This window comes from Colobus angolensis, unplaced genomic scaffold (genome assembly GCF_000951035.1).
Source record: "Colobus angolensis palliatus isolate OR3802 unplaced genomic scaffold, Cang.pa_1.0 Scaffold109, whole genome shotgun sequence".
In the NCBI taxonomy this organism is placed as follows: Eukaryota; Metazoa; Chordata; class Mammalia; order Primates; family Cercopithecidae; genus Colobus; species Colobus angolensis.
Genome location: NW_012111919.1, coordinates 3,089,904 through 3,111,843, shown reverse-complemented (window position 1 = coordinate 3,111,843; position 21,940 = coordinate 3,089,904). Strand labels below are relative to the sequence as shown.

The 21,940-nt window shown below is 41.3% G+C and overlaps 1 protein-coding gene across 1 annotated transcript in view; it reads left to right on the top strand.

Annotated features, from left to right (window-relative positions):
- APOB (apolipoprotein B) overlaps window positions 1–21,738 on the top strand; it is a 42,615-nt gene extending 20,877 nt beyond the window's left edge. Inside the window, exons 18-29 of the mRNA XM_011950671.1 lie at window positions 283–494; window positions 3,417–3,599; window positions 4,210–4,331; window positions 6,154–6,364; window positions 7,264–7,439; window positions 7,549–7,736; window positions 8,217–8,362; window positions 9,305–9,678; window positions 10,196–17,767; window positions 18,171–18,285; window positions 18,388–18,559; window positions 19,829–21,738. Coding sequence (XP_011806061.1) covers window positions 283–494; window positions 3,417–3,599; window positions 4,210–4,331; window positions 6,154–6,364; window positions 7,264–7,439; window positions 7,549–7,736; window positions 8,217–8,362; window positions 9,305–9,678; window positions 10,196–17,767; window positions 18,171–18,285; window positions 18,388–18,559; window positions 19,829–21,433 — 11,076 coding nt within the window. The 3' untranslated portion in view covers window positions 21,434–21,738. The remainder of the gene's footprint in view (window positions 1–282; window positions 495–3,416; window positions 3,600–4,209; window positions 4,332–6,153; window positions 6,365–7,263; window positions 7,440–7,548; window positions 7,737–8,216; window positions 8,363–9,304; window positions 9,679–10,195; window positions 17,768–18,170; window positions 18,286–18,387; window positions 18,560–19,828) is intronic.
- Window positions 21,739–21,940: the final 202 nt, after the last annotated feature.

Here is a 21,940-nt window from a genome sequence, read left to right as displayed (position 1 = left end):
ACAAGACAAGAACTCAGTTCTCTCAATAAATGAGTATTCCTATCATCTTTTTAAACTGATTCTGCCTAATGTTAACTCAGGTACTTTCTAGTTCTGGGTAGTGTAGTCCAACTCTAGAGAAATGAGAACTTGCTTTCCTTCTTCCAAACAAATCCCAGTAATGTTTCCAAAGGTGTGAGTTATCCAGAAAGTGTTTGCCCGGAGGTGAGAAAGGTGGTTGATCTGACTGACAGCGGACTGAAGGATTTAATGAATCTGAATGGGTTGTTTTCTGACTTATAGATGCAGGCCGAACTGGTGGCAAAACCCTCCATGTCTGTGGAGTTTGTGACAAATATGGGCATCATCATTCCAGACTTCGCTAGGAGCGGGGTCCAGATGAACACCAACTTCTTCCACGAGTCAGGCCTGGAGGCTCGTGTTGCCCTAAAAGCTGGGCAGCTGAAGTTTATCATTCCTTCCCCAAAGAGACCAGTCAAGCTGTTAAGTGGAAGGTAATTCTTTCAGCCAAGTCTGCCTAGCCAGTTTGAAAGAGAGAACAGAGAATGTATCTGCAGGATTTCGCTAGGCTAAACAGTTGATTGAGATCATTCAGGTCCTGAGGAAGTGGGAGAGAAATAGAGAGTAGAGATTCCGGGTTACCTATTTTAATTCTCGCCTAGACTTACTACATAACTACATAATTATCTTTCTTCTACTTTCCACATTTTACTAAATTGTCCTTTATCTTTCTGCTTTGAGACTTATTAAGACCTACTGCTTAATTAGTTTTTATTAACTTGTGATTTTTTGTTATCTATTTGTTTTGAGAATGAAGAAACAATAGCTCCGGAGAGATCGTCTTTGGGAAATGAATTATTTTTTACCCCAAAAATTACCTAAGAACATATTGATTTGAGGTAGCTAGCTCAGTAGGTAAAGCATGAAACTCCTAACCTCATGATAATGGGATACAGACTCTTATGGAGAGTTCCATTTTAAGTGGCACCCTCAACCATTGATTTACCTTAGTTTTCATATTTTAGACACACTCATGTGTTCATTCAAAAATAATATTTAATTGGCCAGCCACAGTGGTTCACGCCTGTAATCCCAGCACTTTGGGAGCCCCAGGTGGATGGATCGCTTGAGCCCAGGTGCTCAGAGAGCATCCTGGGCAACATGGCAAAACCCCATCTCTACAAAAAAAAAATAACAAAATTAGCTAGACATGGTGGTGCATGCCTGTAGTTCCAGCTACTCAGAAGACTGAGATGGGAGGATCGATTGAGCCCAGGAGTTCAAGCCTTCAGTGAACCATGCTTGCACCACTGCACTCCAGCTTGGGTGACAGAGCAAGACCCTGTCTCACAGAAGCCAAATATAGTATATGTAATTGCTTAATATGTGCCACATATGTTGAGTGAGACATGCAAGGTCCCTGACCTTTGAATGCTTACATTTTATAAGGGAGACACACAATAAAGCAAGCAGTAATCATAGAGTAAGGGCTAAGTTATAGAAAGTATTAGAATACCATGAAATTTTATATCATGTAACCTGTGCTAGTCAGGGAATGCATTCTGAAGCAAGTGTACTTGACCTGATAACTGAGGATTGTGTCAGAGTCATTTAGGCAAAGGAGAAAGGAGTGAGTGTTCCAGGCAAAAGGAAAAGCAGGTAATGGCCTGAAGGTAAAGGAATATGGTTCAAGGAACTGGAAGAAGTGCTTAAGGTGCTCAGGGAACGTCAGTGAGAGATGACAGGGAGAGGTAGGCAGGGGAGAGATCATCCCCAACCATGGAAGCCATCCTAAGGAGTTTGGACTCTTTTGAAGGCACAAGAGTTGAAGAGGGGAGCAGAAATAAGATAGGGGTGATGTTTTAGAAGAAATACTCTGACTCTAGTGTGGAAAATGGGTGGGAAGGAGGCACAGCTGGACACGAAGAGACCATTGCGCATCGCTTACGATCCTGTGTGGCTAAGAGCTGATAATGGCCTGCAATGGAGGAAAGCCAGGTATAGAAAGGAGTAAGCAGATTCTAGAACTTTCTAAGAGGCAGAATATAAGTACTGGGTGATTAATTGGGTATGGGGACAGGGAAAAAGAAAGAAGAAAAGAGGAAGGAGGTGCCCTTCACTTAAATAAGAACTATAGTGGGAAAGCTTCTGGTTTCAAGGAAGGTGACAAATTAAGTTTTGGATGTGCTGCATTTGAAGTCCTATGAAACAACCAGTTTAGAAATCTAGTGGCAAATAGACCTGTGGATCTGAGCCCAGTAAAGAGGCTTGGGCTCCACATATGGATTTGGGAATCATTAGTATACAGAGGTTGTTGTGGTTAAACAGCAACTGGTGTAGAGTGAGACATGAGAGATGAGGACAGAAATATGGAGAAGATGAACATGTAAAGGAAGAAGAGGAATAACCAGCAATGAGTTAGAAGAAGTGACCAGAGAAGCAGAAGGAGAACCAAAGCCACAAAAGGTCGCAGAAGCCAAAGAGCAGCCATGGGGGAGATCACCCCATGGGTAGGCGAAAGTTGGCATTAGGACTCTAGCACATCAGCAAAGCTTGGTCTTATGGCACCCCCAACTTGGAGGAGCAATACTTGTAGGAAAATGTGCTATTTCAAAGAAAGCATCCTTAGAAGAAAACAGGCCAATGTTGAACTTTCTTACATATACTAAGTTTAAGTACACACTTGGAAGGAAGGTGCCATCATCTTTTCAGATGTGAGAGGCTCCAGGGTCTTAGTCTGGTCATGAGTATGCAACTCTACTGGAGGCTTCTGGGAGGACAAGGAAGATAAAACCTAAATATGCCCATTGGATGTAGGAGCAAGGAGGGCATTAGAGACATTGATGAAAGCATTTTCAGAAGATGGAATGAGCAATCAGAACACAGTTTAGTGCAGCACATTGGGAGGAAGTAGAGACTGCAAAGGCAGACAACTCTTGATGGTGAGGAAGACAAGAGAAAGCAAGAAAAGAAAGAAAGGAGCGTAGGCGAGGGGCACAGGGGAAGAGACTTGAGTGTGCTTAATGCAGGTGGAAGGAAGCAGTAGAGAGTAGAGGAGTTCATATGAAAGAGACAGTTTCTCTTGCCCTGCATCGTAGGAAGGAAGGGGCACACTGAAGTTCAGCCCCAGTGAACTTAACATCTCTGAGCCTCTGCTTCTGTAAAATGAGAACCATAAGCCTACTGTTGTGGAGATTACAGGAAACAGATGGAAAGAACTCAGCCAGAAGCTCCAGAGTCACTCTCATGGCTTGTCATATTGATGTTCTAATATTATTTGTTTCTCAGTAAATCAAATAGAGATAGGTGTGGACTGAGGGAAACAAGGATAAGGGGGTATTTACACCCTGAGAATTTGTGATGTTCATTTTGATTCATGACTTGGCAATAACTCAGGTATTTTTGTTCTTCACCAGCAACACGTTACATTTGGTCTCTACCACCAAAACGGAGGTGATCCCACCTCTCATCGAGAACAGGCAGTCCTTGTCAGTTTGCAAGCAGCTCTTTACTGGCCTGAATTACTGCACCTCAAGCGCTTACTCCAACGCCAGTTCCACAGACTCCGCCCCCTACTATCCGCTGACCGGAGACACCAGGTTAGAGATGATCAGTGCCTGGCCCAGCATTTTCTCACCTTCTACATCATGGACACCTAGCATGGCACAGGAAAAAAATGCTCTGTGTTGTAAGCCCCTGTCACTAGCCTTCTGGGTTTGCACCATCTTTGGGTATTTAAAGCAGGGTCCTCTGGCCAACACGTTGGGTGTCCCCTTTTGCTTCCTTGTATACAGGACAGGATCGCAGCACAGATCCCAATTTGCTCCTAATTCAGTGTCTATATTTCTGAGCCTCCAGACCCATTGCTATGAACTTCCTGGAGCCCATCAATGAGGTTGAAGCCTTCACCATACTTAGGTGGCTCCCTGTCTTCAGCCCCCAAGTTCCAGTGCTTGTTCTCAGCTTTGCTGAAACAACCAGCCAACTCCTGCTCCGCTTGTCCAAAGTCTTGGGAATCCTGGTGTCTTCCCTTGCCTTGGGTTCTTGTAGGACTGAGGGATCAAAAAGATCATCTTAGTTAAGGGCAAGAGACAATGTTAAAATAAGGACCATATTTTTGTTGCATTTGAGGCTGAATTGTTTTGGGGACATTATCTCCACCCTTGAAAGCTCTAACATTATGCACTGTCTTCATTGTAACATCTTCAGATTAGAGCTGGAACTGAGGCCTACAGGAGAGGTTGAGCAGTATTCTGTCAGTGCAACCTATGAGCTCCAAAGAGAGGACAAAGCCTTGGTGGACACCCTGAAGTTTGTAACTCAAGCAGAAGGTGAGTATTCAAAACACAGCTGCTTCATCTCTGCTCGCAGTCTCAGGTTCAGAATTCATGAGGAGAACACATGTAATTTAACCTATTTAACAAATATTAACCGAGTACCCAATAAGTGGCAGTCCTATTTTAAGACCTGGGGCTAGAACAGTGAATAATGGAGTCTCTGCCTTCTTGGAAGTTACAGTGAACAACCAAACAAGTTAATATTTGGAGTGTCAGATCAGTACTGGGGAGGAAAACAGAGCATAGACTGGTCTAGGGAAGGCTAGGAGTAAGAGGGAGGAAGAAGGGAAGGGAAAGCAGTGCATTTGGAATAATAAGGGAAAGTCTCCCTGGTAAAGTGAGTATAAGGAGACCTAACAGAGATAAGGGGAGAAGCAGTGTGGTAAGACTGTTACAGGCAGAGGGACCAGCAGGTGCAAAGGCCCTGAGGCTGACATATTGCTGCCATGTTTCAAGGAAAGGAAGGAAGCCAGTATGGCTGGAGCAGAAAGACCAGGGAGAAAAGAGGTAGAAGATGAGGACAGAAAGATACGGAGAGGTGAAGGAAGGATGACCTCATAGGCCATGGTAAGAACTTTGGCTTCTTCCTATGAATTAAATGAAAGCCACTGGGGAGTCCTCATGATTTGATTTATGTTTATGTTGAGAAAAGACTATGGGGAGACAAGGACAGAGAAACTACTACGTAGGTTATCACAATAATCCAGGCAGGAATCAGTGCTGTTTTGGATTAGGGCAATGGTAGAGGAGATATGAGAAGGGGTTAGATTCTGGCCATATTTCGAAGATTAGGCTGACAAGATTTGCTGATACAGTGGATGTTGAGTGTCAGAGGAAAAGGGGAATGAGGACAAACCTAAGGTTTTTGGCCTGGGCAACTGGAAAACAGGGCTTCCATTTATTGAGATGGAAAGGGCTACTGGAGGAACAGGTTTTAGGGAATGGGGCAAATTTAGGTGTTCACTTTGGAAAAATTTTTATATAGGGATAGCGTATCACAAAATTAAACTAGGAAGAAAATCCCATGAGAGAAAGCACTGGGGGAGCAGGGCATGCTGGGGAAATAGTGTTTGGTAAACATTGTTTTACAAAGGATATAAAATGGACGAGCCTATGGATCGAAGGATGCCTGGGAATCTTGTTACAAAGAAAGGGGGAGTCGGGTAGACAGAGCCCAGGGCAAGGGCAGCAAGGAACCAGGAAAGGCATCTTGGATGGAAGGTAATATAGAGATGTCGTGTCTTCCTGGCCCAGAAGGACTGTGAGCCTTTGCTGTTCCACAAACAAGCTAAGTGCTCCCCATTTCAGGGCCTTTGTATTCCTGGCCCTCTGCCTGGAATGTGCTCCTCCCAGAGCTCAGCATAGCTCCAACCTCTCTTCATTCTGATCTCTGCCCACATGTGCCCTTATCAGAGAGAACTTCTCTGACCACCAAGTATGAAATAACACTTCTTCTATCCCTTTCTTTTATCCTTGTATCCAGTTTTACTCTTCTTCATAACATTCATTACCATCTGACATGAGCAAGTTACTTGTTTATTGCCTGTACACCTCCCCCACTAGAAGGTAAGCCCCATGAAAGCAAGGACTCCCCAGTGCCAAGGGCAGTGTCCAGCACATAATAGGCTCATAATAGGCGATCCATAAAGACTTGCATAGATGAATACCACTGAGTTTAAAATTTTCAGTAAAATCCTGAATTGTGTTTTTGTTTAAGTACATTAATTCCTTGGAGTTTCTCTACCTTTTTCTCTCTTTCCTTCCAAAACATACCTTCCTACCATACACCTCTTGATTCTCTTATACACTTGTCCAGGTGTGAAGCAGACTGAGGCTACCATGACATTCAAATATAATCGGCAGAGTATGACCTTGTCCAGTGAAGTCCAAATTCCGGATTTTGATGTTGACCTCGGAACAATCCTCAGAGTTAATGATGAATCTACGGAGGGCAGAAAGTCTTACAGACTCACCCTGGACATTCAGAACAAGAAAATTACTGAGGTCACCCTCATGGGCCACCTAAGGTAAGGAAGGCTGAGAGTCATCTGACCCGCACTGCAGGCCTGGGTGGTTCTTTTCATTATTCCTCTTCCACTTTATACCTAACCAAGCCATGTTCACCCCAGTCTACAATCAGAGTGGCAGATAGAGCCCTTAACATTTTCTTTTCTTTTTTTTTTTGGAGACGGAGTCTCACTCTGTCACCAGGCTGGAGTGCAGTGGCACAATCTCGGCTCACTGCAACCTCTGCCTCCTGAGTTCAAGTGATTCTCCTGCCTCAGCCTCCCAAGGAGCTGGAACTACAGGTGTGCGCCACCACACCCAGCTAATTTTTGTATTTTTAGTGTAGACTGGGTTTCACCATATTGGCCAGGATGGTCTCGATCTCCTGACCTCATGATCCACCTGCCTTGGCCTCCCAAAGTGCTGGGATTACAGGCGTGAGCCACTGCGCCCGGCCGAGCCCTCAACATTTTAAGCCTCTGTGCATGTCCAGTTGGATTTTCCTACCATTTATCAGGCACTTACTATTCATGTATCAAGCACAGTGCTGGGTGCTTTAAAGAAAGTATCTCGGTCCTCACAATAAACTGCAAGGTCAGTGTGAGTCTACCTGTTTCATGGATAAGGAAATGGTAGCTCAGAGGGTTTAAATCATTTGGCCAAAGTCATAGAGCTAGTAAATAGCAGAACAGGATTCAAACAGTTTTCAAAAAGCTTCTCTTTCTCCTAAACCTGCTTGCAAAGTCCTTAATTTGTGCTGAATGTTGGCTTCAGAAGTTAATGAGTTTGAACTGTGACCATTTCTCTGAACCATCCTTGTATCTGATTTTGATCACCGCAAATGGAACTTCTGTTTAATCCTGCATATCTCCTTTGAAAGGACAAAATCACTGGTGCCAACTGATTTTCTTTACCATAGTTGTGACACAAAGGAAGAAGGAAAAATCAAAGGTGTTATTTCCATACCCCGTTTGCAAGCAGAAGCCAGAAGTGAGATCCTCACCCACTGGTCGCCTGCCAAACTGCTCCTCCAAATGGACTCATCTGCTACAGCTTATGGCTCCACAGTTTCCAAGAGGGTGGCATGGCGTTATGGTACGTGTCTCTTCCCCTGTGTGAGCACTTTCAAAGTAATGCAGCTGTTGAGACCTGTGGTTACAGGCTGACCTAGTACCACACACAACTATTTCCTGTGTATTTTCAGATGAAGAGAAGATTGAATTTGAATGGAACACAGGCACCAATGTAGATACCAAAAAAATGGCTTCCAATTTCCCTGTGGATCTCTCTGAGTATCCTAGGAGCTTACATATGTATGCTGATAGACTCCTGGATCACAAAGTCCCTCAAACAGACATGACTTTCCGGCACATGGGTTCCAAATTAATAGTTGTAAGTATGAGTCTGCCAGTCAATAAATACATGGGTATAAGTGCTAATTACATCCTCAACTCTGAGCTAGGTGTAGGAAGGTATCCAAAGATGTATAAGGTATGCTTCCTGCCCCCCAGGGAATTCTTGGGAAGAAAAAAAAAGCTTTCACACATGTGTAGTTATCCAGTTACACAAAGCTGAATATGATACATATCAAAGAGATGCTACTAAGCAGAACAGTTCGTTGCCTGGTGGTATCAAAGGAAGCTTCAGGACACTAGCTAGGAGGCTGACTATGTTAGACATTCCTTTTATAAATATGGGCAGTGATCAGTGACTGTCAATGAAGATTCATAATTTTCTGTTACGTATTTTTAACATTCAGTGCATTGTCCTGCTAAATAATTAACTTGTCAAATCTGGATTTGTGCCTAATGTTCATTGCTCTTTGAGGCTCATCCATGCCCATTACCTTAAAAATCTCCTGTCATTTTGTAGGCAATGAACTCTTGGCTTCAGAAGGCATCTGGGAGTCTTCCTTATACCCAGACTTTGCAAGACCACCTCAATAGCCTGAAGGAGTTGAACCTCCAGAACATGGGATTGCCAGACTTCCACATCCCAGAAAACCTCTTCTTAAAAAGGTAAAAGAAGAAACTGGCAAAGCTTCTTGAACCATGCAAAGTAAATGAAAGATTTTACATAGTATGATTTAGACATTTTTTTAATTTAAATTTTTAAGGGAAATAATTTAAGCATTTTAAGGAGATTAATAACTGTAGTGCAAACACTGTGGCATTTTTGCATTAGTAAACATGAGAATGCCAACCCTGTCAGGAAGAATCTAAGAAAGTAATTGGAGGATTCTGGTACTTTCATCCTAAGATATTTTATCAGTACAACCTGAATTGGAAGGTCATTCAGCTTTCTTCCATTATAAGCAAATTCTCCCTCTGACTGTGAAGAATTCAGAATGGCTAGAGGCATTATTGACTACATGCTTACTGTTAAGTTACAGAGAGTCAGAACAGCCATTGAGCACTAAATGGAGGCAGCATTCTGAGAAAATACTTTAATCCAGGCTTACTGAATTCCACACCTATGTTCTTTCCACAAATCAAGTTGCCTCAATTCAGTTTAGCAAATTTGTATCAAGTATCCCCTATGTGAAAAATGCTAGACTAGGTACAGTGAGAAGATAGAAATTGGATAAGATATAGTCCTTTCTCTCAGAAAGATACCATGTAGACACCAACAAATGACAAATAATTAATTACATAAACAAAATTATGACATGCTCTTTGAGAAAGGTGCAAGGGACTATGTAACTGTAAGAATGAGGCAAATTGGCTATGACTTAGGTGGGATGGTAATGATAATGAGTGGCTCTTAGAAGAGCTTTGTAAGGATTTGAGTGTTTGATAGGTGGAGGTAAAAGCAAAGGGGTCCAGGCATAGGAGTAGCACAAGGAAAAGTGCAGAGTGGCTTCGGGAATGAGGCAGGAACAATATTGCTGTGAAGGTCAGAGGCAGAGAACTTTGAATGATGTCTGACTGTGGGGATGTTGTCTTTGTTGTTCATTTCAGCGATGGCCGGGTCAAATATACCTTGAACAAGAACAGTTTGAAAATTGAGATTCCTTTGCCTTTTGGTGGCAAATCCTCCAGAGATCTAAAGATGTTAGAGACTGTTAGGACACCAGCCCTCCACTTCAAGTCTGTGGATTTCCATCTGCCATCTCGGGAGTTTCAAGTCCCTACTTTTACCATTCCCAAGTTGTATCAACTGCAGGTGCCTCTCCTGGGTGTTCTAGACCTGTCCACAAATGTCTACAGCAACTTGTACAACTGGTCCGCCTCCTACACTGGTGGCAATACCAGCACAGACCATTTCAGCCTTCGGGCTCGTTACCACATCAAGGCTGACTCTGTGGTTGACCTGCTTTCCTACAATGTGCAAGGTGAGCTATGCTCAGGTAAAGGATGCACAGGGCTAGTTCATGGCAGGCTCAAAGAGGAGAGCCTCCTCCAGGGAGGAAAGGACTTTGGCTTTCTAGCAGATAATCTTCCTTGCTAATTGGGAGTCTTTTAAATCTTTTATTTTATTCAACAAACAGAAATATTTATTAAACATATCACATGTATTAAATATTCTAGTAGGCAGTGACAGAAAGTAGACAGATAAGCCAGCAATTACAATTCAGTGTGAGAGGTGCTATGATAGAGTGTAGTATATAAGTATAAGGTAGAGTAGAAGCACTCAGCAAGGGAACCTAAACAAAGCCTGTGGTGGTCAGGCAAGGCTTCCTGGAGGAGTGCCTTTTGCTATCAGATTTTATGTTTGCATTACAGGTGGAGGAGTCTATTGCACAACTGGCCCAGAAAAATGGGACTTTATTATTGAAAGACTTTCACACAGAGATTTCTCTGGAAATGTATTGCTTAATTTTAACTAATGTCTTTTCATTTTTATGTTAGGATCTGGAGAAGCAACATATGACCACAAGGATACATTCACACTATCATGTGATGGATCTCTACGCCACAAATTTCTAGATTCGAATATCAAATTCAGTCATGTAGAAAAACTTGGAAACAACCCAGTCTCAAAAGGTTTACTAATATTCGATGCATCTAGTTCCTGGGGACCACAGATGTCTGCTTCAGTTCATTTGGACTCAAAAAAGGAACAGCATTTGTTTGTCAAAGAAGTCAAGATTGATGGGCAGTTCAGAGTCTCTTCATTCTATGCTAAAGGCACATATGGCCTGTCTTGTCAGAGGGATCCTCATACTGGCCGGCTCAACGGAGAGTCCAACCTGAGATTTAACTCCTCCTACCTCCAAGGCACCAACCAGATAACAGGAAGATATGAAGATGGAACCCTCTCCCTGATCTCCACCTCTGATCTGCAAGGTGGCATCATTAAAAATACTGCTTCCCTGAAGTACGAGAACTACGAGCTGACTTTAAAATCTGACACCAATGGGAAGTATAAGAACTTTGCCACTTCTAACAAGATGGATATGACCTTCTCTAAGCAAAATGCACTGCTGCGCTCCGAATATCAGGCCGATTACGAGTCATTGAGGTTCTTCAGCCTACTTTCTGGATCACTAAATTCCCATGGTCTTGAGTTAAATGCTGACATTTTGGGCACTGACAAAATTAACAGTGGTGCTCACAAGGCAACACTAAGGATTGGCCAAGACAAAGTATCTACCAGTGCAACGACCAACTTGAAGTATAGTCCCCTGGTGCTGGAGAATGAGCTGAATGCAGAGCTTGGCCTCTCTGGGGTGTCTATGAAATTAACAACAAATGGCCGCTTCAGGGAACACAATGCAAAATTCAGTCTAGATGGGAAAGCCGCCCTCACAGAGCTATCACTGGGAAGTGCTTATCAGGCCATGATTCTGGGTGTTGACAGCAAAAACATTTTCAACTTCAAGATCAGTCAAGAAGGACTTAAGCTCTCAAACAACATGATGGGCTCATATGCCGAAATGAAATTTGACCACACAAACAGTCTGAACATTGCAGGCTTATCACTGGACTTCTCTTCAAAACTTGACAACGTTTACAGCTCTGACAAGTTTTATAAGCAAACTTTTAATTTACAGCTACAGCCCTATTCTCTGGTAACGACTTTAAACAATGACCTGAAATACAATGCTCTGGATCTGACCAACAATGGGAAACTACGGCTAGAACCCCTGAAGCTGCATGTGGCTGGTAATCTAAAAGGAGCCTACCAAAATAATGAAATAAAACACATCTATACCATCTCTTCTGCTGCCTTATCAGCAAGCTACAAAGCAGACACTGTTGCTAAGGTTCAGGGTGTGGAGTTTAGCCATCGGCTCAACACAGACATCGCTGGGCTGGCTTCAGCCGTTGACATTAGCACAAACTATAATTCAGACTCATTGCATTTCAGCAATGTCTTCCATTCTGTAATGGCTCCATTTACCATGACCATTGATACACATACAAATGGCAACGGGAAACTTGCTCTCTGGGGAGAACATACTGGGCAGCTGTATAGCAAATTCCTGTTGAAAGCAGAACCTCTGGCATTTACTTTCTCTCATGATTACAAAGGCTCCACAAGTCATCATCTCATGTCTAGGAAAAGCATCAGCACATCTCTTGAACACAAAGTCAGTGCCCTACTTACTCCAGCTGAGCAGACAGGCACCTGGAAACTCAAGACCCAATTTAACAACAATGAATACAGCCAGGACTTGGATGCTTACAACACTAAAGACAAAATTGGTGTGGAGCTTAGTGGACAAGCTCTGGCTGACCTCACTCTACTAGACTACCCAATTGAAGTGCCACTTTTACTCAGTGAGCCTGTCAATGTCATTGATGCTTTAGAGATGAGAGATGCTGTTGAGAAGCCCCAAGAATTTACAATTGTTGCTTTTGTAAAGTATGATAAAAACCAAGATGTTCACACCATTAACCTCCCATTTTTTGAGACCTTGCAAGAATATTTTGAGAGGAATCAACGAACTATTATAGTTGTACTAGAAAACATGCAGAGACACCTGAAGCGCATCAATATTGATCAATTTGTAAGAAAATACAGAGCAGCCCTGGGAAAACTCCCACAGCAAGCTAATGATTATCTGAATTCATTCAATTGGGAGAGACAAGTTTCACGTGCCAAGGAGAAACTGACTGCTCTTACAAAAAAGTATAGAATTACAGAAAATGATATACAAATTGCATTAGATGATGCCAAAATCAACTTTAATGAAAAACTATCTCAACTTCAGACATATATGATACAATTTGATCAGTATATTAAAGATAATTATGATTTACATGATTTGAAAATAGCTATTGCTAATATTATTGATCAAATCATTGAAAAATTAAAAAGTCTTGATGAACACTATCATATCCGTGTAAATTTAGTAAAAACAATCCATGATCTACATGTGTTTATTGAAAATATAGATTTTAACAAAATTGGAAGTAGTACTGCATCCTGGATTCAAAATGTGGATACTAAGTACCAAATCAGAATCCAGATACAAGAAAAACTGCAGCATCTTAAGAGACACATACAGAATATAGACATCCAGCACCTAGCTGGAAAGTTAAAACAACACGTTGAGGCTACTGATGTTAGAGTGCTTTTAGATCAATTGGGAACTACAATTTCATTTGAAAGAATAAATGATGTTCTTGAGCATGTCAAACACTTTGTTATAAATCTTATTGGGGATTTTGAAGTAGCTGAGAAAATCAATGCCTTCAGAGCCAAAGTCCATGAGTTAATTGAGTGGTATGAAGTAGACCAACAAATCCAAGTTTTAATGGATAAATTAGTAGAGTTGGCCCACCAATACAAGTTGAAGGAGACTATTCAGAAGCTAAGCAATGTCCTACAACAAGTTAAGATAAAAGATTACTTTGAGAAATTGGTTGGATTTATTGATGATGCTGTCAAGCAACTTGATGAATTATCTTTTAAAACATTCATTGAAGATGTAAACAAATTCCTTGACATGTTGATAAAGAAATTAAAGTCATTTGATTACCATCAGTTTGTAGATGAAACAAATAACAAAATCCGTGAGCTGACTCAGAGACTCAATGGTGAAATTCAGGCTCTGGAACTACCACAAAAAGCTGAAGCATTAAAACTGTTTTTAGAGGAAACCAAGGCCACAGTCGCAGTGTATCTGGAAAGCCTACAGGACACCAAAATAACCTTAATCATCGATTGGTTACAGGATGCTTTAAGTTCAGCATCTTTGGCTCACATGAAGGCCAAATTCCGAGAGACCCTAGAAGATACACGAGACCGAATATATCAAATGGACATTGAGAAGGAACTTCAACGATACCTGTCTCTGGTAGGCCAGGTTTATAGCACACTTGTCACTTACATTTCTGATTGGTGGACTCTTGCTGCTAAGAACCTTACTGACTTTGCAGAGCAGTATTCTTCCCAAGATTGGGCTAAACATGTGAAAGCATTGGTAGAGCAAGGGTTCACTGTTCCTGAAATTAAGACCATCCTTGGGACCATGCCTGCCTTCGAAGTCAGTCTTCAGGCTCTTCAGAAAGCTACCTTCCAGACACCTGATTTCATAGTCCCCCTAACAGATTTGAGGATTCCATCAGTTCAGATAAACTTCAAAGAGTTAAAAGATATAAAAATCCCATCCAGGTTTTCCACACCAGAATTTACCATCCTTAACACCTTCCACATTCCTTCCTTTACAATTGACTTTGTAGAAATAAAAGTAAAGATCATCAGAACCATTGACCAGATGCTGAACAGTGAGCTGCAGTGGCCCATTCCAGAAGTATATCTCAGGGATCTGAAGGTGGAGGACATTCCTCTAGCGAGAATCACCCTGCCAGACTTCCATTTACCAGAAATCGCAATTCCAGAATTTGTAATCCCAAATCTCAACCTTAATGATTTTCAACTTCCTAACCTTCACATACCAGAATTCCAGCTTCCCCACATCTCACACCCAATTGAAGTACCTACTTTTGGCAAGCTGTATAGTATTTTGAAAATCCAATCTCCTCTGTTCACATTAGATGCAAATGCTGACATAGGGAATGGAACCACTTCAGCAAACGAAGCAGGTATTGCAGCTTCCATCACTGCCAAAGGAGAGTCCAAATTAGAAGTTCTCAATTTTGATTTTCAAGCAAATGCACAACTCTCAAACCCTAAGATTAATCCGCTGGCTCTGAAGGAGTTCATGAAGTTCTCCAGCAAGTACCTGAGAACAGAGCATGGGAGTGAAATGCTGTTTTTTGGAAATGCTATTGAGGGAAAATCAAACACAGTGGCAAGTTTACACACGGAAAAAAATATACTGGAGCTTAGTAATGGAGTGATTGTCAAGATAAACAATCAGCTTACCCTGGATAGCAACACTAAGTACTTCCACAAATTGAACATCCCCAAACTGGACTTCTCTAGTCAGGCTGACCTGCGCAATGAGATCAAGACACTGTTGGAAGCTGGCCACATAGCATGGACTTCTTCTGGAAAAGGGTCATGGAAATGGGCCTGCCCCAGATTCTCAGATGAGGGAACACATGAATCACAAATTAGTTTCACCACAGAAGGACCCCTCACTTCCTTTGGACTGTCCAATAAGGTCAATAGCAAGCACCTAAGAGTAAACCAAAACTTGGTTTATGAATCTGGCTCCCTCAACTTTTCTAAACTTGAAATTCAATCACAAGTTGATTCCCAGCATGTGGGCCACAGTGTTCTAACTGCGAAAGGCACGGCACTTTTTGGAGAAGGGAAGGCAGAGTTTACTGGGAGGCATGATGCTCATTTAAATGGAAAGGTTATTGGAACTTTGAAAAATTCTCTTTTCTTTTCAGCCCAGCCATTTGAGATCACGACATCCACAAACAATGAAGGGAATTTGAAAGTTAGTTTTCCATTAAGGTTAACAGGGAAGATAGACTTCCTGAATAACTATGCACTGTTTCTGAGTCCCAGTGCCCAGCAAGCAAGTTGGCAAGTAAGTACTAGGTTCAATCAGTATAAGTACAACCAAAATTTCTCTGCTGGAAACAACAAGAACATTATAGAGGCCCACATAGGAATAAATGGAGAAGCAAATCTGGATTTCTTAAGCATTCCTTTAACAATTCCTGAAATGCCTCTGCCTTACACAACAATCACAACTCCTCCACTGAAAGATTTCTCTCTATGGGAAAAAACAGGCTTGAAGGAATTATTGAAAACAACAAAGCAATCATTTGATTTAAGTGTAAAAGCTCAGTATAAGAAAAACAAACACAGGCATTCCATCACAAATCCTTTGGCTGTGCTTTATGAGTTTACCAGTCAGAACATCAAATCCTTTGACAAGCATTTTGAAAAAGCCAGAAACAATGCATTAGATTTTGTCACCAAATCCTATAATGATGCAAAAATTAAGTTTGATAAGTACAAAGCTGAAAAATCTCATGACGAGCTCCCCAGGACCTTTCAAATTCCTGGATACACTGTTCCAGTTGTCAATGTTGAAGTGTCTCCATTCACTGTAGAGATGTCGGCATTTGGCTATGTGATTCCAAAAGCAGTCAGCATGCCTAGTTTTACCATCCTAGGTTCTGACATCCGTGTGCCTTCATACACATTAATCCTGCCATCCTTAGAACTGCCAGTCCTTCAAGTCCCTAGAAATCTCAAGCTTTCTCTTCCAGATTTCAAGGAATTGTGTACCATAAGCCATATTTTTATTCCTGCCATGGGCAATATTACCTTTGATTTCTCCTTTAAATCAAGTGTCATCTCACTGAATACCAATGCTGAAGTTTTTAACCAATCAGATATTGTTGCTCATCTCCTTTCTTCATCTTCATCTGTCATTGACGCACTGCAGTACAAATTAGAGGGCACCACAAGATTGACAAGAAAAAGGGGATTGAAGTTAGCCACAGCTCTGTCTCTGAGCAACAAATTTGTGGAGGGTAGTCATAACAGTACTGTGAGCTTAACCAAGAAAAGTATGGAAGCGTCAGTGGCAACAACTGCAAAAGTCCAAATTCCAATTTTGAGAATTAATTTCAAGCAAGAACTTAATGGAAATACCAAGTCAAAACCTACTGTCTCTTCCTCCATGGAATTTAAGTATGATTTCAATTCTTCAATGCTGTTCTCTACCGCTAAAGGGGCAGTTGACCATAAGCTCATCTTGGAAAGCCTCACCTCTTACTTTTCCATTGAGTCATCTACCAAAGGAGATGTCAAGGGTTCAGTTCTTTCACGGGATTATTCAGGAACTATTGCCAGTGAGGCCAACACTTACTTGAATTCCAAAAGCACACGGTCTTCAGTGAAGCTGCAGGGCACTTCCAAAATTGATGATATCTGGAACCTTGAAGTAAATGAAAATTTTGCTGGAGAAGCCACTCTCCAACGCATATATTCCCTCTGGGAGCACAGTATGAAAAACCACTTAAAGCTAGAGGGCCTCTTTTTCACAAATGGAGAACATACAAGCAAAGCCACCCTGGAACTCTCTCCATGGGAAATGTCAGCTTTTGTTCAGGTCCATGCAAATCAGCCCAATTCCTTCCTTGATATCCCCCACCTTGGCCAGGAAGTGGCCCTGAACGCTAACACTAAGAACCAGAAGATCAGATGGAAAAATGAAGTCCGGGTTCATTCTGGGTCTTTCCAGAACCATGTTGAGCTTTCCAATGACCAAGAAGAGGCACACCTTGACATTGCAGGATCCTTAGAAGGACACCTAAGGTTCCTCAAAAATATCATCCTACCAGTCTATGGCAAGAGCTTATGGGACTTCCTAAAGCTGGATGTAACCACCAGCATTGGTAGGAGGCAGCATCTTCGTGTTTCAACTGCCTTTGTGTACACCAAAAACCCCAATGGCTATTCATTCTCCATCCCTGTAAAAGTTTTGGCTGATAAATTCATTATTCCTGGACTGAAACTAAATGATCTAAATTCAGTTCTTGTCATGCCTACATTCCATGTCCCATTTACAGATCTTCAGGTTCCATCCTACAAACTTGACTTCAGAGAAATAAAAATCTATAAGAAGCTGAGAACTTCATCATTTGCCCTCAATCTACCAGCACTCCCTGAGGTAAAATTCCCTGAAGTTGATGTGTTAACAAAATATTCTCAACCAGAAGACTCCTTGATTCCCTTTTTTGAGATAACCGTGCCTGAATCTCAGTTAACTGTGTCCCAGTTCACGCTTCCAAAAAGTGTTTCAGTTGGCAGTGCTGTTTTGGATCTAAATGCAGTAGCCAACAAGATCGCAGACTTTGAGTTGCCCACCATCATCATGCCTGAGCAGGCTATTGAGATTCCCTCCATTAAGTTCTCTGTACCTGCTGGAATTTTCATTCCTTCCTTTCGAGCACTGACTGCACACTTTGAGGTAGACTCTCCCCTGTATAATGCCACTTGGAGTGCCAGTTTGAAAAACAAAGCAGATCATGTCGAAACAGTCCTGGATTCCACGTGCAGCTCAACCATACAGTTCCTGGAATATAAACTAAATGGTAAGAAATATCCTGCCTCCTCTCCTAGATACTGTATATTTTCAATGAGAGTTATGAGTAAATAATTATGTATTTAGTTGTGAGTAGATGTACAATTACTCAATATCACAAAATTTTAAGTAAGAAAGGAGATACATGTGTACCCTACATGTAAAAACCAAACTGTAGAAAATCTAGTGCCATTCAAGACAAACAGCTTTAAAGAAAATGAATTTTTATGTAATTATTTTAGGACTAACAATGTCTTTTAGCTATTTATTTTAAAACAACTATGAGCTGTACATTGCATATTTTAAACATAAGTGAAGTATCTGGTTAGGATAAAATTCTCCCAGTTTTCACAACGAAAACGTCTATGTTTTCTGTTATGAATCTAATAAAATATAAAATCTCCTCTATACAGTTGTGGGAACACACAGAATCGAAGATGGTATGTTAGCCTCTAAGACTAAAGGAACATTTGCACACCGGGACTTCAGTGCAGAATATGAAGAAGATGGCAAATATGAAGGACTTCGGTATGGAGCTTTTATTGAAACTTCCACCTTTTGAAAACTCAGTGTGATTTTCATCATCTCCATACCCCTTTCGTGATGGCTCATCTGTTTTTCTGCTTTCAGAGAATGGGAAAGAAAAGTGCACCTCGATATCAAAAGCCCAGCATTCACCGATCTCCATCTGCACTACCAGAAAGACAAGAAAGGCGTCTCCACTTCAGCAGCCTCCCCAGCCATAGGTACCATGGGCATGGATGTGGATTTTTCCAAATGGAACATCTACTACAGCCCTCAGGTAAATACCATCTAATGAGTGACACGCCTCCAAGAGAGAGTGGAGAATTGGGGCAGATACATTTAATTCAAGACCAAATATTCATTCAGTGATACCCCAAACTAGGTGAAAGACAGGTGGTAAGCAACTTCTTCTCTGAGGAAATATTCTCTAGAAAGTATTACAATGAGGCCGGGCGCGGTGGCTCAAGCCTGTAATCCCAGCACTTTGGGAGGCCGAGACGGGCGAATCACGAGGTCAGGAGATCGAGACCATCCTGGCTAACATGGTGAAACCCCGTCTCTACTAAAAAATACAAAAAACTAGCCGGGCGAAGTGGCGGGCGACTGTAGTCCCAGCTACTCGGGAGGCTGAGGCAGGAGAATGGCGTAAACTCGGCAGGCGGAGCTTGCAGTGAGCTGAGATCCGGCCACTGCACTCCAGCCCGGGTGACAGAGCGAGACTCTGTCTCAAAAAAAAAAAGAAAAAGAAAAAAAAAAAGAAAGTATTACAATGAGTTCTTGATTGATTTTAATTTTTAGATGCACACATTACATCCTATCAGCACTGTTATTTATTAATTCTGGACAAATCCAGAAAGATGAGGGTTATAGCTCATCATCTAAATCATAGGAAAGCTCAGCCATATGCAGGGTCTGTTTTTCAGAGAGTGGCGGTTTCTGAAGCATTTAAAACTTTAAAATTCTTCCCCACAATAGAATTGCTAGATGAGATACATCGAACTCCTCTCATGTCACTTACAAGCTCTGCCAGGGCCAAATCAAGGGTGACATTACTAGAGGAGAAGACCAAACATGGTTCTATTACTGTTACTAAAAGTTTGTCATAGGCTTGGAGAATGCGTACTGATATTGGGATTCTGGGTCTCTGCAGGGTGGGCTCCAACTTGCCTTTTTTGCTACTTCTTCTTTCCCTATCTGTCATTTCCTGACTCTTCTTCTCTCTCCTCTTCTTTCTCTTCCCCCTCCTCCTCCTCTTCCAGTTTTCAGTCCCAGGAAGGTTTTAATGTTAAGTGTCACAATGTAAATGCCAAACACTAAGCATTTTTTAATCCTTTCTGGGGCATGTGATAAAGAGAAATTAACAACAGTAGACTTATTTAACCGTAAAACAAACACACGAATGGACATATGAAAGATAAATCCCTTTCAGTATATGAAATATTCTCTGATCTTTATTTTTAACTGCTAATGAAGTTTTAGTGTACTATATTATGTAATTGGAGTAATTGAAAACATGTTCTTTTTTTTTTTTTTTTTCTACATTTAGTCCTCTCCAGATAAAAAACTCACCATATTCAAAACTGAGTTGAGGTTCCGGGAATCTGATGAGGAAATTCAGATCAAAGTTAATTGGGAAGAGGAGGCAGCTTCTGGCTTGCTAACCTCTCTGAAAGACAATGTGCCTAAGGCCACAGGGGCCCTTTATGATTATGTCAACAAGTACCACTGGGAACACACAGGGCTCACCCTGAGAGAAGCGTCTTCAAAGCTGAGAAGAAATCTGCAGAGCAATGCTGAATGGGTTTATCAAGGGGCCATTAGGCAAATTGATGATATAGACCTGCGGTTCCGGAAAGCAGCCAGTGGCACCACTGGGACCTACCAAGAGTGGAAGGACAAGGCCCAGAATCTGTACCAAGAACTGTTGACTCAGGAAGGCCAAACCAGTTTCCAGGGACTCAAGGATAAGGTGTTTGATGGCTTGGTACTAGTTACTCAAGAATTCCATATGAAAGTCAAGCATCTGATTGACTCACTCATCGATTTTCTGAACTTCCCCAGATTCCAGTTCCCAGGGAAACCTGGGACATACACTAGAGAGGAACTTTGCACTATGTTCATAAGGGAGGTAGGTATGGTTCTGTCCCAGGTATATCTGAAAGTCCATAATGGTTCAGAAATACTGTTTTCCTATTTCCAAGACCTAGTGATTACACTTCCTTTTGAGTTAAGGAGACATAAACTAATAGATGTAATCTCAATGTATAGGGAATGGTTGAAAGTTTTATCAAAAGAAGCTCAAGAGGTATTTAAAGACATTCAGTCTCTCAAGACCACAGAGGTGCTACGTAATCTTCAGGACCTTTTACAATTCATTTTCCAACTAATAGAAGATAACATTAAACAGCTGAAAGAGATGAAATTTACTTATCTTATTAATTATATCCAAGATGAGATCAACACAATTTTCAACAATTATATCCCATATGTTTTTAAATTGTTGAAAGAAAACCTATGCCTTAATCTTCATAAGTTCAATGAATTTATTCAAAACGAGCTTCAGGGAGCTTCTCAAGAGTTACAGCAGATCCATCAATACATTATGGCCCTTCGTGAAGAATATTTTGATCCAAGTGTAGTCGGCTGGACAGTGAAATATTATGAACTTGAAGAAAAGATAGTCAGGCTGATCAAGAACCTGTTAGTTGCTCTTAAGGACTTCCATTCTGAATATATTGTCAGTGCCTCTGACTTTACTTCCCAACTCTCAAGTCAAGTTGAGCAATTTCTGCACAGAAATATTCAGGAATATCTTAGCATCCTTACCGATCCAGATGGAAAGGGGAAAGAGAAGATTGCAGAGCTTTCTACCACTGCTCAGGAAATAATTAAAAGCCAGGCCATTGCGATGAAGGAAATAATTTCTGATTACCATCAGCAGTTTAAACATAAACTGCAAGATTTTTCAGACCAACTCTCTGATTACTATGAAAAATTTATTGCTGAATCCAAAAGATTGATTGACCTGTCCATTCAAAACTACCACACATTTTTGATATACATCATGGAGTTACTGAAAAAGCTGCAATCAACCACACTCATGAACCCCTACGTGAAGCTTGCTCCAGGAGAACTTACTATCATCCTCTAATTTTTTAAAAGCAATCTTCATTTATCCTTCTGTTCCAATTGAACTTTCACATAGCACAGAAAAAATTCAAACTGCCTATATTGATAAAACCATACAGTGAGTCAGCCCTGCAGTAGGCAGTAGGCTACAAGCAGAAACACATATGAACTGGACCTGCACCAAAGCTGGCACCAGGGCTCTGAAGGTCTCTGAACTCAGAAGGATGGCATTTTTTGCAAGTTAAAGAAAATCGGGATCTGAGTTATTTTGCTAAACTTGGGGGAGGAGGAACAAATAAATGGAGTCTTTATTGTGTATCATACCACTCAATGTGGCTCACTTGTATTGAAAGACAGTGAAATGAGGGCATTGACACAAATGTTTGGGCACAGCAAAACCTCTAGAACATATAGTGTGATTTAAGTTACAGAATAAAAATGGAAACAGAGAAATTGTAAAGGGAAATATTTTGCAAAAATATTTTAAAAGATGAGGTAATTGTCTTTTTTATAATTAAATATTTTATAA